The sequence below is a fragment of the Microcaecilia unicolor genome, chromosome 9 (genome assembly GCF_901765095.1).
Source record: "Microcaecilia unicolor chromosome 9, aMicUni1.1, whole genome shotgun sequence".
NCBI lineage: Eukaryota > Metazoa > Chordata > Amphibia > Gymnophiona > Siphonopidae > Microcaecilia > Microcaecilia unicolor.
In genome coordinates, this window is record NC_044039.1 from 142,219,202 (window position 1) to 142,234,944 (window position 15,743).

The 15,743-nt window shown below is 42.5% G+C and overlaps 1 protein-coding gene across 1 annotated transcript in view; it reads right to left on the reverse strand.

Moving 5' to 3' along the window:
* Positions 1–15,743, reverse strand: part of TYRO3 (TYRO3 protein tyrosine kinase) — a 151,142-nt gene that overhangs the window by 117,442 nt on the left and 17,957 nt on the right. The window contains exons 3-4 of the mRNA XM_030213779.1: positions 4,964–5,064; positions 4,364–4,537 (exon numbers count right to left, since the gene is read on the reverse strand). Of these exons, the coding sequence (XP_030069639.1) occupies positions 4,364–4,537; positions 4,964–5,064 (275 nt within the window). The remainder of the gene's footprint in view (positions 1–4,363; positions 4,538–4,963; positions 5,065–15,743) is intronic.

Here is a 15,743-nt window from a genome sequence, read left to right on the forward strand (position 1 = left end):
AAACGAGTAAGGCAATTTCCTTTGTGTTCTAGTTTTAATAATATACAACAGGAGGACGATAGGTTTACCACGAAGGACAGTTTTCAGCCCCTCCCACGCGATATAAGGGGTCACATCTCCTGTATCATTAAACTAAGTACTTCACAATATCCTTTTCTATTTGTTGCACATAATATGCGTTTCTAAGAAGGACATCATTAATCTGTCAATACGTAAGCCCCACGTTTTCTGGGGTCATCTCTAAACTGATGAGCAAGGGAGTATGGTCTGATCGTGTATGGCAAAATGAAAGAAGGACTGCATCATTTGAAACAGAGGGGTAACCAAACTAGTAGTCTATCCAGGAGTAAGTCCTGTGAGCTTTGGAGGAATATGTATAATCTTGCTGAGAGGGATGGAAATGCTTCCAAATATTCACCAAATCCCATCGGGCCAAAAAACCCTGAAAATACACCCTAGCACTCTGGGCGTATCACACTCTCCTCACTGAATTATCCATATTAGGGACCAGAGTCAGATTAAAATCACCTCCCAGTAAAAGATCACCTTCCAAATATGTAAGTAGAAGCATTGTAAGATCATCCCAAAAGGCCCGTGGAGACTCATTGCGTGCATAAACATTCACAAGTGTACAAGTAATAACCCCCAGTCTTAGTATGATCAAAAGGTATCTGTAATCCTTACCGTGAATAACCTTAATATCCCAATTGTGTGAGGATGAAAAAGCCACTAGCACCCCACCTATCTTGGTATGCAGCATATTTGAAGAAAAATAAAATCTGAGGATATTTTTTTAAAAAACACACAGATATTCATGGCGTGAGAGCAGGTGTGTCTCCTGTACCAGGGCCATATCTGCCCTCAAGCGCACCAATTCTTTAAACATAAGCCAACATTTCTGTGGCGAGTAGAACCCCCTCACATTAAGGGTAACACAGTGCAACTAAATCACAGAACCACATGAAAAATGATACAACTATATGAATATATCTCTACCACGTTCTATAAAGTACCCCCATAATTATCCAAGCTGTGCACATAGAATCCCATATCCCTACCTGCCAACCCCCTCCTACCCAGAATCCAGTGGGAAGGGAGAGAAAGGGAAAAGGGACTTGATATATCGCCTGTGGTTTTTGCAACTACATTCAAAGCGGTTTACATAGTAGGTACAGGTACTTTATTTTGTACCTGGGGCAATGGAGGGTTAAGTGACTTGCCCAGAGTCACAAGAAGCTGCATTGGGAATTGAATTCAGTTCCCCAAGATCAAAGTCCACTGCACAGTGAGAAACCATGCTCATTCAAAGTGAATGATGCATCCCTGGAGGAAGAGTTTCAACCTGCAGCCTCCCTTACTCAGTTCTCGAAGGCAACTCTAAAAATAGTAAAGATATACATTCATATAACTCTAAATAAATGCAAAACCCCACTATTAACCACGATAGCCAATGAGATAAGATAGATATCGTTTCCGCCCCATGTCTCAGTATAGGGGGGGGGGGGGGGGGAAACCCCGAGTGCTCTCCCAGGGTCTCATGCGAATCATATTCAGCCAGAAGCAGTCGTGGCCAACAGAACGACACAAAATCCAACATTGCAGCTCCAAGTTAGGCTACCTGCTTGTCCTGGACAGCGGTATCCGATTGCTGGCATTTTAAACGATTGCTATTGGGGACCCACTGCCATTTAGGTGTTCCAGGGTGGGGGTGGGGGGAGGGTTTAGTTCTTTTGTTACCATGTTAGTATGTTCAATACGGTGTACAGGCGATTCATCACCTTGCTTATTTTTGTTTTATGCACTGCTGACACACTGGATACCAGTTAGATTTTGAATACTTAAATGTGTAATTTTGCTTAAATGTATCATTTTTCAATAAAAACTAAGTTACAAAAAAGACAAAAAACAAAACTAAGGATCTTTTGAACGAAAAATTCAAACAAAGGAGGCTAAGTAGGCTTACGGTGGAATCTGGAAGCAAACATGATTTATTTTTGGATGAGATCCTTTGCCCTGCTCCTGTCTCAGCTCTCCACAATCCCAGATATGTTGAAGCTGTGTCAGCATTCTTTCTCGTCTGCACATCCAGAAAGATGAATTCACCTTCTCTCTCTAACACACAGATAATTTTGAGATGATCTGTATGCAAAAGTGTAGCCAGGTTGAGGGCGCGGGAGGTGCGGACTGCCAACAGCAAGGGTGCATATTTTAAATGTGACAGATTGTGTGAAAAATAGGCGCCGGGGCAAGTCCATTTAGGGGCGCAGACACTGCCCTGGCGACCCACCTAGCTATGCCGTCTGTATGGGCTTATGGTTACAATGCTCATTGAAATGAGAAGCAGGCACAAACCTACCTTCTAACTGTAAGAGACATGGAAAACAGTAACTAAATGCCCCAAGAGAGAGAAAAAAATGCATATTACCAAGTGTATAAGGATCTGACAAGAAAACAAAAGGCCTTTCCTGACTGAACAAACAATGCTTGGAGAAAACCCTGGAAATCTCCCTCCTTAGTTAATTACACAGTTCCTTCCTGTAACAATTCCTTCTGCAAATGTTTCCTTCAAAAATATCATTAAATGCTTTTAAATGTTATTTGCATTGACAGGGATAAACATAGAAACGGAAGTGAATGACACAGGTCATCAGCATTCTTGAGCATCCGAGAATCTGTCTTCCAGCGTAATGAGTCTGCAACTAGATCTGCATATTTCCAGCACAACACAAAGCCACCTTTACTGAACATGGGACTTAGCATCCAGACTCCACACCAAGAGAAATAAGGTTAGATCTGGAAGTAAAATGATATCTTTATTCTGAAATTCTTATTCTATAATGTGTATATGTCGTTGTAACATTTTGCAAGCCACATTGAGCCTGCAAATAGGTGGAAAAATGCGGGATACAAGTGCAGCAAATAAATAAATAAATATGGCAGAAGGTCCTCGGTTTCTAAGAGTAGACCACAGGTGACTCAAGTTACTGTAGAAAAATCAGATCTATAGGTAGCCTGTGTGAGTTAGGAAGCAAAGCAATGCAATGACAAGTGCTTGGGAAGACTAAAAGATGGCAGGGGCCCTCTAAACCTGGGGGGGGGGGGGGGGGCACTATTTTTTGCACAATGAAGTTACTGTCCTACTGCACAACTGGGTTTCAGGACCACAGCAAAAGCAGCGCCAGGTGAGCAGCTCAGTCAGCAAGAGCTAGCAAGTGTTACTTACATCTATGCCAGGGCTTCCAAAACCAGTTGACCCATGGTTCTCAGGATATCCACAATGAATATGCATAAGATCAATTTGCATGCAACAGATCTCCAATGTAAGCAAACTGAACTGAAGAATATCCTGAGAACCAGGCCAGCTGTGGGGTCCCCAGGTCCAGTTTGGAAAGCCCCGTCCTATGTAGTAATTCACCAGTTGCCTCATCGCGCACAGTAGACCAGGCCAAGTACTGCACCAGTATTCACACTTAACTGCATCAGAGTACGAGGGGTATAATGGAAAGGGAGAAGGGGCACATTAACCAACTAAACAATCTAATTAGTTGTAGGGGCAACAATGAAGTTCAACTGTGGAGAAAGGTTGAAATATAAGTCGAGTGCGGCAGAGACAAGTAATCAGAAGAGGTGTATCGGCAAGAGAGATGGTGAATAAATTTGCACAAAATTTTGAAATAAGTCTCTGACTGGATAAAAGATTAATGTAATAAGAATATGGTCATAGTAAGCATAAGCATAAATTGTCAGATTAGTTTGGGGGGGGGGGGGAGGGTTAAACAAAACCTAAGGAGGTCATATTGATGAGGAAAGAGGGCCGATTCCACACCTGCACACAGACTGAATGAAGTGAAGGCACTACTCCCCTACCTAAAATTATGCCTATGATAGTAAGGTACTTGAGAATTAGGGAAAAACAGCAGCATCCCAGATATTGGAGATGAGGCAGAGCAATTAGAAAGGAAGACAAAACCTAGAGAAATGCGAATAGTAAAGGGCACACAGGGGAGATATTATGAGTTAGCAATCACAGTGACATGAGGATAAAAAGCAGGGTCAAAAAGCACAGAGAGGAAAGAAAACAATGGAGGAGTCATCGTCCCACCGCACAGTAAAACTGGAACAGAAAACTAAGAGGTGTACTTTCTGCAGCTGCCATCACTGGACAGTACATCAATGCATGTCTAACATCAGCCAGTCATTGCATGCAGTTCTCCACAGAAAGAGACCTGTTCTCCGCATCTACATGATCAGCACATAGGTGGGTTCAATATAAGCTGGATATCTGACACACCTTGATATCAGTTTTACATTTCTCCTAGGACCAACTGGGCACCTTCCACTGAACTATAAAAAACCTCTTTACCTGGCACAGTGAGAGTGGACAGGGAGTCCTCTGTTGCCCTCTTCAGCTGGGTGTCTCCCATCCACCACACAATCTTAATGGGCTCTGGTGGGCCTACTGCAGCACAGGATAGGTTAAAGTGGGAGCCAGGAAGCACAGCCATATCCTGGGGCTCCACTGTAAAGTAGGGTACACCTGAAAGCCAAGAAAAAAAAGTGAAGGTTTGTTTCTCACCGACATAATATAACCTCATACAATATCTGCGCTGTCCTACACCCATCACATTCATTTACATGCATATCTAAAGTTACATGTCTGCTGTTCCCTTTTTAGCTCACATTAGCACATCAAAATAGCCCACGACAACAGATTACATAGAAATGCCTCCCCTGCTATCCTTCCAAGCAGAAAACTATTTCCAAGTTAAAAATAATTTTCTACATAATTTAAAAGTTCTGCTTCTAAAAAGCTTCTTGATCTGCTGCTGGTGCCTGTCAAAGATGTTTTCAGACAGATGGGTTTGTGCACTGCCTAGAGGGATACAAGGAGCTGTGGGGCCATGTGAGCCCCCAGTCCCTGAGACAAATTCTTGGTGGGGAAGCTCTGAACGTATCTCCTCACCTTCCACAGTAATCCATATTTCCTGAGACACTGCTCTCTTCCCCTCCACCTCGGCCTCACACCAATACCTCCCAGCATCTGGTCGCTCGATTGCTTTCAAGCTAAAGGGGGAAAAACAAGCCAAACAGTGAAACTAGTTGGAATTCTATAACTCAAGACATATGACTGTGCATAACAAATGTGTTCTTAGCGCTTCTGCCCTCTGAATCCAGGGTACAGATTTCCCTAGGCCTAAGATGTTGACGTTATTTTTCCACCCAAGATCAAATGAAAGACTGCATCTTTACGTTCTGGAAGCATGCTGAGTACAGACTAGTCCTCTGAGGTGATCGATGCCACACAGCACAGGCTCAAGACCAAAAACTGCTTGCCTTGTAGAGCAGCACACACTACACCCCAGAATTATATCCCGAGTTGAAGTCCTGTACGATTAATATGCATCACACTAGAAAGCAGGTTCAAATCCCACATCTCCCACTAATGCTCCTTGTAGCAAATCATTTCAAACTCCATGCCCTCAGCTTAGATTGTGAGTCCTCTAGGGCAGGGACGTTACTCGTGTGTACCTGAACTGTAACTTGCCTTGACTTTGGATTTTGAAGAGGCAAATCATAAATGTACAATCCAAAACCAAAATACAGCGTGCACTTTTTTTTTTTTTTTTTAACGGTGTCAATCCAGCAGTATGGATCATACAACTTTGACTTAAATTAAAGCAGACCAGAAGGAAAAATTGGGATTTTTATATCCACAGTATAGATCCACAGGACAAATGAAGTGATGATATTCTAGGCCAGGGCACTAGATCAGTCAAAACAGTCCCCCCCCCCCCCACCTTCACTCCCCAAAGGAAAATCGTACCTACTGTTCCTTGGTACTCCCCACTGTCTTCTCTCCTAAGGAGCTCACCCTCGGTGGCCATATACTTCCTTCAATCCTCCCTTATGGTTGCACAGGCCTTGACAAGTTTTCTCAGCATCTAGGATCCACCCCAAAAACTTGGGAACCAGCAACTAAGAGTTCTTGCTTCCCCCCTCCCCTCCAAGCTGAACAGGAGGAGAGGGGGGAGGAAATTCTCTGAGAATTGTCAAAGTTCTTTTAGGATCTGATTTACTAATGTTATTTTTCCATTATGGGCTACCTTTACCGAAGCGTGCTAATGTCATTAAATGCACTATTAGTGAATAGGTTCAACTGCGTCACAAGGTATCTATAGTAATCAAACACACAATGTGCAATGGCGCACTTCAGTAAATGTGCCCTCTGTGTATAAGGGGAAGAATGCTTTATACACCACTGCATGCTTCTGGCAGAAGCACAAGACCAGCAGCCCTCATCACCCTATCCCTTTTTTTCAGTCTCCCACCTTATCCTCGCACTCTTCTTCTTTCTTATCCACCCACCCTGTCTCCAGTCTATAAGCCCTTCTTCTCTCCTCCCATCTACCATACTCTCTTAAGGACAGAATGGATGTTGGGAAAGATGAACTACATTATAACACAAGATGCAAAGTGAATCTAGTAGTCTCAACTGTAATTTTAATGCATTGCGTGACCCTGGAAAGAAACCTCTTCACCCTGGGAGTTGGAAGTACTGTCATTTGAAAGCATTAAACACACCAACAATATTTGTGTTCCATTTTGCGTTACACCTCTGTCAAATTGTCACACAAAAATCAAAAACAAAGTATTGTTGCTACAGTTTGTACCATTGTTGATGGTAGTACTAGGAATGTGATTTCTGGTGCCACAACAATGTTGGTTGACGGGGCAGCAGGCATAACAACGCTACACCATTCCTGCACTTCCATGACTTCCTCCACATCTCCCTTTCATGCAGGAAATAACCCTCTGTTGCTTGCACCGCAGCCCCCTTCCCCCTGGCAAATGTTCAACATGAAGTTTTATACCCACCACAGAACTCCCAAAATTCTCCCTGCAATGCCCCATCCCATTATCACACAACCCCTTTATCCTAAACCTTGAATTACTCACTGTTCCTGCCCCCACCAGTACCATCATTCATAATGATACTGGCTGACATCAGCTTATTTCATTCTTAAAAGTGGCAACACAGGAGGAGTGACTGGACCTCAATCTCCGGGGGGAACCCAAAATCTTTGGATTTAGGATAAGTTGGGTACAGAGGGTGGGGGTGAGGTTCTGAGCTTTATAGTGGGGCAGGGCTTTATAATGAACATTTTGTAATGTGGAGAGAAGGGAAAGAGGGCCATTGATTTTTCTAAAGGGGAATGTTGGGAAGGTGCCTTGACAGAACACAGAGTGGGAAGAGTTTCACACTTGGAGCTTCCTGACATAAGAAAACAATGGTACAGTAGTCTTCGTTATCTGATGTAACTGGGACTGGCCTGTTGGCAGATAACTGAAATGTTGGATAATATGAAAAACAATGGGAACCCCGTAACAATGAATCAACAAAGGTAAAGAGTTCCTGATTTTCAAAAATTCTTTATTAAAAGCACTATAGCACATTCTGCAGCATGATTTGAGCATTAAAACATACTGTACTGCAATCACTGTGCCATAAAAAGACCAATACAAAACTGTAAAAAAACAAATCAGAAAGTATGCACTGTACTGTATACCTAGTAGTAAAGCAACTGGAAAACGAAGTATAAAACTGTTTTGCAAAATTTTGAGATCGTTTTTCCCATTTTACTTCTCTTCCTCATTGCAAGGTCAAGCCAGCTTCTCAATAACATCAGTAGCCGTCACTTCCTCTTGTTGTTCCACTTATGCCAGTGCAACCTCAATTGCCTTGATGCCATCACTATGACTGCCAATTCTAGGTTTACCCTTACTCTAAGTGTCTTCATCACCATCATCTCCATTCCCATTCACCAGATGAATCACATCATTGTCAGTTAGCTCTTCTTGCTCATCTGCCTGTACACATTCTTGTATGTCAGCCTCACAAGAATTCTCACAGCCTAGTACTTCCTTAAACAAAGGTAAGGAGATCTTCCTCGGCTATTCCATATTCAGTGTCATGTCCTTGTTCATTTTCGTTCATAGGAATTGACTTTCTCCACGATTTTTCAAGGGTTGGAGGTTCAATTTCATCCCATGACCAAGCGATCCAGTAGATAACATCTTTAATGTTCACTTTCTTTCAAACTTCAGTCATTTCTTTTCCTTCATCCAATGCACAAACAAGCGTTGTAAGAAGCTTAGGGCTATATTTTTTCTTTAAGGTTTCCAGTACACTCTGGTCCATTGGCTGACACAATGATGTGACACAGAGGCAGACAAAGCACTGTCAGCACTTCTCAGTTCCTCCTCATCAGGATGAGATGGTGCATTATCCAAGAGAAGGATTGCTTTCCTAGGCAGGTTTATCATTTTCAAGAAGTTTTCTACTGATGGAACAAAATTCCTTGAAAAACCAGTTATAGAAAATGTCTTTATCCAACCAGGCATTCCTCTGGTTCCTACAGGTCAATGGAAGTGCAGCGGGAGCCATGTTTTTAAAGGCCCTAGGATTTTTTTGACTTTCTGATAAAAACTGGAGGTAATTTAATTTATGTTTACCAGTTGCATTGCTACAGGCCAGAATAGTCACTCTTCCTTTACTGTGTTAATAACCAGGAGCTGAGGCCGCGAGCTGTGATGCAAGAATTCTTGATAGCAACATTTTAAAAATTTAACATGATTTCATCACAGTTGTATATCTAGTCCCTTGATACGCCTTTCTTTTTAAGGAGATGTTGAAATTTCCCTTTGAATGTGACAAATTTTCCCCAGCAATGTAGAGCTGCCTTATTCCATATCTTTTCTTCCAATGATCAAGCCATCCGATACTAGCAGTGAAATCAGGGTCACCTTCATTGAATTCCTTTCAAAAAACAGGGCTTTCCTTTGCAATATAGGCCCTGATATAGGTATGCCCTTGTCTCTTTGCTGTGTGAACCACAGGAATAAGGTTTTGCTCACCTTCTCATATTAGTGTTTCTTCATAGTTTTTCTAGTGGTCAGTGAAAACGTAGAGGCATGATTTGAGGCCCATTTCTCCAGCTCACTGCATTGCATTTTCCAGTCAAGAACTGTTACTCTCCCCACTCCTAGTTTAGTTCTGTTGCAATTTTTTGGATGGATTCACCCTTGTCAACTTTCTTTGAAACGTCAAGTTTTTGCTCTACAGAAAAAAAAGAACTTTTTTTCCTCTTTTGATTGGCCATTGCAGAAATGATGATCTACCAATCTGAAGGGGAAGAATAAAAATATAGTACTGTAGTACAGTAGTATTACATACCTACTGTATTAGAAATGTTGCAGAAAGAGTTTAAAAAAAAAAAAAAAAACTTACTGTGCAGTAAAAGCAGGGTCCCGCTTCTCAACAGTTCTGTTTCGCGGTTCAAGCAGGTCTTGGGGTTGAAATAGAATGTCTAAGGTGTGAAACTTTCCATTTTCCGGTATAGCACAGAGGTAAGTTATGTGCTTCTTAATGGCAACACATAGTTCTAAGAAGTTCACAAATCCAAGAAATACCAAGACATACTCTTGGGAATTACAGAAAAAAATGCAATATAAAAAAACTATTAACCCGAAACATATTTCTTAAAACAACAAACTCTTGTTTTCTTCTGAAAATATGATCAGAATAAAATTGATCAAAACAGAGAGATCTCTTGCCAGATTTCAGGAGTCTGATAAGTAAACATTTCATGCATCTTATATCTCTTTTGACTTTGAACAGAAGGAAAGGCAAAAAGATAATTACTAACAGTTTGCCTATTCCTAATAAGAGTAACAAATTGAAAATAAGGTAAATATTCTGTATAAGCCCCATCTAAAACCTTAAATTAAAAACAAAACAAAACATGAGAACTTGAATAAAAACCCAACTTATATAGGGAACCAGAGCAACCTAATATACTACTACTTAACATTTCTAGAGTGCTACTAGGGTTACGCAGCGCTGTACAAAATAAACAAGGAAGGACGGTCCCTGCTCAAAGGAGCTTACAATCTAATATAATATCCTGAAATGCTATTATGTTTGTTTAAAGCAAAGATCAGACCCTTTATCTAGTGCGACTCGTATGTCAAAAATGAAAAATGAAGGGAAAACAAAGGAAAAAGAAATTAGGTAATAACAAAAATTTCCCACCATGACCATCACTAGTGCATCGGTAAAGGTTTTTAGCTTAAAATATTAAAATGCGCATTCAAAGGAGGAAGCAACATCACCAGCAGAATGGCAGCATAATTGCAAAGCTCTGTAAGGAGGCAGCTTTTGAAGTTTGCCCATGTTAGCAATCCGCTCAAATCCGATATTAAATAAGCTTTTGTTGACATCTGAGGTGAAATAGGATTGTGATGGCAGCAGAAACTCAAGTTGGCGATCTCGGATCCTTTCACATCAGTGGGAGACAGCCAGTTAGTGGGCTGTGTGGTGATGCTGTACAGGCCCAGGATAGCAAAGCAGATGCAGCATCTGATGCCTCAAGCGACAGCGAGCAGCAGGGGACTCATGGGGTAGGTGATGAAGCAGCTCCTAAGGCGAAATTGAACTGAGCCGGGTGATGGAGGAGCTGAAAGGACTGGTAGTGAACCTCTAAAGCAAAATGGCAGAGGTTCAGCAGAAGTGGAAAAGGAGGAGGAAATTGCATAAGTAGAGTCTCAGACCAACAAATTAGAATTGGATGGCAACAGACAGCAGAAATGGGAAGAACTCAGGAACAGAACGCATCAGAAAATCTCTTAGGAATCCCTGAAGAGGAGGCTTATAAAGAGGTTGAAGCAATAAGAAGGCCATGTGTTCCTCATAGAACTGCAGACAGGTAGTGGCCTAGGAAAGCAGGGAGAGATTGCCACAAGTGAGCAAATCAAGCTCTGGGGCAACCACGGGCCAATATGCCTCAAAACTTGGTAGTGTGTTCACTTTGGTACCAGTGAAGGAACAGATTCTGTTCACTGAATGGTCAATTTTCAGTTTAGAACCAGATGGTCACAGAACTGAAATCTCTGGAGATTTGTCAACTATAACTTTGCAGAAGTGATGGCAATTTGAAGAGGTCACCACAGCCCTTGAGAAGGGATCCATAGGCTAGAGTTGGCTTTACCTCTTTGGACTGGCTGACAGGGAACTCTCATCACTTTATGACACTGGAAGAAGCGTGGAAAGTGCTCTAACCACCAGGTTAGTTGTAGGAGAAGACCCAGAGCATCCTGGCCCTGAGGTTGAAATAGATGTCCTGCCAAAATGGCTGCAGGTGTTTGTAAGAGAAAAGCAACTTGAGATAGTTAGATAGGGGCCTTCACCAAAGCACCTGAGCTCTCAAATCATTTACGTGTCTGACATAGTAATATTTGGTTCTGGAGGATGGTATTTTGAACTGCAAAGATAAGCCTATGGTTCTGGGAATTGGTTTATATTGAATAATTGGTAATTGAGGGATTGATTTTTATATTCTTGGGGGTGGGTGAAGCTGTGGGAGTAGTGTGAATAACAGAAATTGAAATGTTTGGAATAAAACAATAAGAAAAATGGGGAAGTACGTTATAACAGTTGGGGGAAGAGCGATTTTAGGAAATGTTGTGGGTAAGTAGGAACGGAGCATGATGCTGTTTTCTGGGGTGATGTAATCCTCAAAGTACAATGGCGGCCCTTAGTTCATGGGAATATAGGGGTAAACAGTGGGGGGGGGGGGGGGGGGGGAGGACAGGGGTTGTAACATTATGGAATGTGTATGGTTGGGGGCAATATAAGCATGAACCAGATGGATGCAAACAAAAGCATGGACCAAAGAGAAGGGATGCTGGAGGGGGTGACATGGTACAGCATGGTATGGAAGTGTTTGAATGGCAGCTGAGACCATAGTGTGCTTAAATTTGGTGAGAATTGGGTCTCCCAAAAGACAGAACATATTGACTGCCCTGCGAATGCTGAGGATGATTGCAATACTGCAAGCAATACACATGCATGAGATGGGAAACATTAAATTGGTGAGAGGTGGGTGGAGAGATGTTACTCTGCCTTTGTCCTGAGGTCATGGAAAGACAGTGGTGGTATTAGTTCATAAAAATGTCCCATTAAAGGAAAAAAATAATGATAAAAGACCCTGAAGGTAGATGTGTAGGAGTGCTCAGAAATATTTTGGAGAGAACAACTTTGCTGGTCCCTATGATTTTATTAGGGGTTTAAATGAAACAGCAGACCAACTGGACAGAATGTCAGCTGGCCAACTGAGAAATATCTTCTCTGAATTCTGCCATGTGTAGGGACTGTTGGTAGAAGCTGCACCTAGAGAGAGGAAAATCACCCATATCTCTAGGGTGTGCCCTACCCAGAGCAGGTTAGATTACATGTTAATATCTGGGTGCCTTCTCCCTCGGGTTGACACGGTGGATATTGGATAGTTGGCTTTTTCCAATCATGTTCCATTAGTACCACAACTTTCATATGAACGAGCAAGGGGGAAGCCAGAATTTATTAAATGGACGTGGGAAAAATCCACTATTTCTGGGATAAGCAGTATAAAATATTTTGTACATTTTTGGGATCTTGCCGGGTATTTGTGACCTGGATTGGCCACTGTTGGAAACAGGATGCTGGGCTCGATGGACCTTTGGTCTTTCCCAGTATGGCAATACTTATGTACTTATGTAATAGGGCTACAAGAAGATGTGAAATTTGTTGAGTATAATTGACAGCCCATAGAGGAGCCACAATGGACTTTGTCAGCTGGGGAAAGCAGTAATTCAAGGTGCAATTATTGTCTATGTAGAGGGGAAGTGGTTGAATGCTTCCTTGATCTATTTGTGAAATCAACTGCAGAAATTGCAGAGGTAACTGGCAAATGGTATGCAGGGGACAACAAGGGAGCAATTTTACTAAGTGCAGATTGAGTTGTGCTATTACATCATAGGGCAATGAATATGCTGATGTATTTTATCTGTAATCATTTTTATTACATTTTTATAAAACAAGACAGATAAACGCACAAATAGATAACCAAGAGGGGCATAATCAAAAGGGACGCCCAAGTTTTGCTGAGGACGTCCTTGCAAAACGTCCCCGTGGAGGGGTGGGGAAACCCGTATTATCGAAACAAGATGGACGCCCATCTTTTGTTTCGATAATACGGTTGGGGACGCCCAAATCTTGACATTTAGGTTGTTGTTAGAGATGGTCGTCCCTAGACTTGGTTGTTTCTGATTTTTGGCGATAATGGAAACCAAGGATGCCCATCTCAGAAACGACCAAATGCAAGCCCTTTGGTCGTGGGGAGGAGCCAGCATTCATAGTGCACTGGTCCCCCTCACATGCCAGGACACCAACCGGGCAACCTAGGGGGCACTGCAGTGGACTTCATAAATTGCTCCCAGGTACATAGCTCCCTTACTTTGTGTGCTGAGCCCCCAACCCCACAACTGTACACCACTACCATAACCCTTACGGGTGAAGGGGGCACCTAGATGTGGGTACAGTGGGTTTGTGGTGGGTTTTGGAGGGGCTCACATTTACCACCACAAGTGTAACAGGTAGGGGGAGGGGATGGGCCTGGGTCCACCTGCCTGAAGTGCACTGCACCCACTAAAGCTGCTCCAGGGACCTGCATACTGCTGTGATGGACCTGAGTATGACATTTGAGGCTGGCACAAAATATTTTTAAAGATGTTTTTTGAAGGTGGGAGGGGATTAGTGACCACTGGAGGAGTAAGGGGAAGTGATCCCTGATTCTCTCTGGTGGTCATCTGGTCAGTTCGGGCACCTTTTTGTGTGTATTGGATGCTGCAAAACCCTCTCTTCTGTGCCTTGGTCGTAAGAAAAACAGGACCAGGTAAAGTGCTCATCAGGGACGCCCTTTTTTTTTTCCATTATGGGTCGAGGACAGCCATGTGTTAGGCACGCCCAAGTCCCGCCTTCACTACGCCTCCGATACGCCCCCGTGAACCTTGGTCGTCCCCGCGACGGAAAGCAGTTGGGGACGCCCAAAATCGGCTTTCAATTATGCCGATTTGGGCGACCCAGTGAGAAGGACGCCCATCTTCCAATTTGTGTCGAAAGATGGGCATCCTTCTCTTTCGAAAATGAGCCTGCAAGTATCATCTCCCCCGATTCTCCCCCCCCTCCCCCTCATATGCGATTAATAAGATTCAAGCAGCAAGTTGTCCAAAACTTGCTGCTTGAATTTCTCCAAAACTAACCATACTTAAAAGATGGTGACCATTCCCTACAATTAATAATGCAATGTATTCACTAATCCACTACGTAGTCTTGTTGTTGGAGAATCCAACAATGAAGTCCATATTTTAAGAAAATGAGCAATCTTCATTTGTTATTCCTATCATTGAAAGAGGTTCTATCCAAAGCAAACGATGCATTTGATTCCTCCAATGCCGATGTATTTTCAACTTAGCTTGTTTTGGCATGGGAACAAGACAGTTAAATGTTTAGCGACACTGGCAAGAATAGAAGGGGGGAGGGGTGCATGATTTGTGCCTGAGTAGCGGGATGAATTTGACAGAAGGCAGGAAAAAGAGGTGCTGAAAAAAAAGCCCTGATATAAACAGTGCTTCTAAAGATGGGAAAGGGATCCAGAACTGCCCAGCTCTCTCAAGCCTCTCTCAAGTTCGAACATTGATTTTACAGTTTATGCCAAACTCTAGGCAAACAGCTTCATGGAATGCTGCCCAATCTAGTGGCTAAAGAACAAGTTGTGTTTGTATAAGGTAAGAGAACAGAACTGAATATGTGCCCAAGTCTTGGCAGGTACAGAGGACAGGAGACAATGCCTTTATTGTAAGCTCTGACATAGAAAGCGGTCTATTGAGTGTCCTGGGGGTATTTATGGTATGTGTTAGAGACATTTGGTTTTCAGGTTATCATTTTTGTCACTGTTCTCTGTACCTTTTCTAATTCCACTATATGGGGCTCATTTTCAAAGCACTGGACTTACTGTGTAACTATAGTAAGTCTAAGTGCTTTGAAAATATGCTGCTATCTTTTTTGAGAAGCGGTGACCAGAATTGCACACAGTATTTAAGGTGCAATCACAGCACGGAGCAAAATAAAGGCATTATAACATTCTCATTTTTGTTTTCCATTCCTTTCCTAATAATTCCTAACATTCTATTTGCTTTTTTAGCTGCTGCTGCACACTGAGCAGAGGGTTTCAATGTATCAACAATGACACCTAGATCCTTTTGCTGGTTGGTGACTCCTAATGTGGAGCCTTGCATTACGCAGCTACAGTTTGGGTTCCTCTTTCCCACATGCATCACTTTCTACTTGCTCGCATTAAATGTCGTCTGACATTTGGATGCCTAGCCTTCCAGTCTCATAAGGTCCTCATGCAATTTTTCATAATCCTCTTGCAATTTATTTTTTTTTTCACGTTTATTTATAATTTTATTAAACACCTACATTTGGATAATACAACATCTGAGTCAGCCATCGGCTTGATTCAAGTAATAAATACAAAGGATCGCAAAACATGGCTGATTTTTCTTTTTTTTTTTTTACCTTAACATATCTATCCCACCCACCCCCGTCCCCCATCCCTCCCCCTACCCTATCCCCCCTTCTGAGGTTTTATCTAAGCTGCTTCAGAGTGAGATGACCAGTTAATATATGGATCCCAAGTGTGATGGTAAGCTATTATACTGCATGTATGCAGCGCTGTGAGTTTAGACATCAAATGGATATAATCCATTTCACGTATTATCGCCAATATGTCAGGCAGGGATTGTTGTTTCCGTCCTGCCGCCAGTGGAGGAGTGGCCTAGTGGTTAGGGTGGTGGACTTTGGTCCT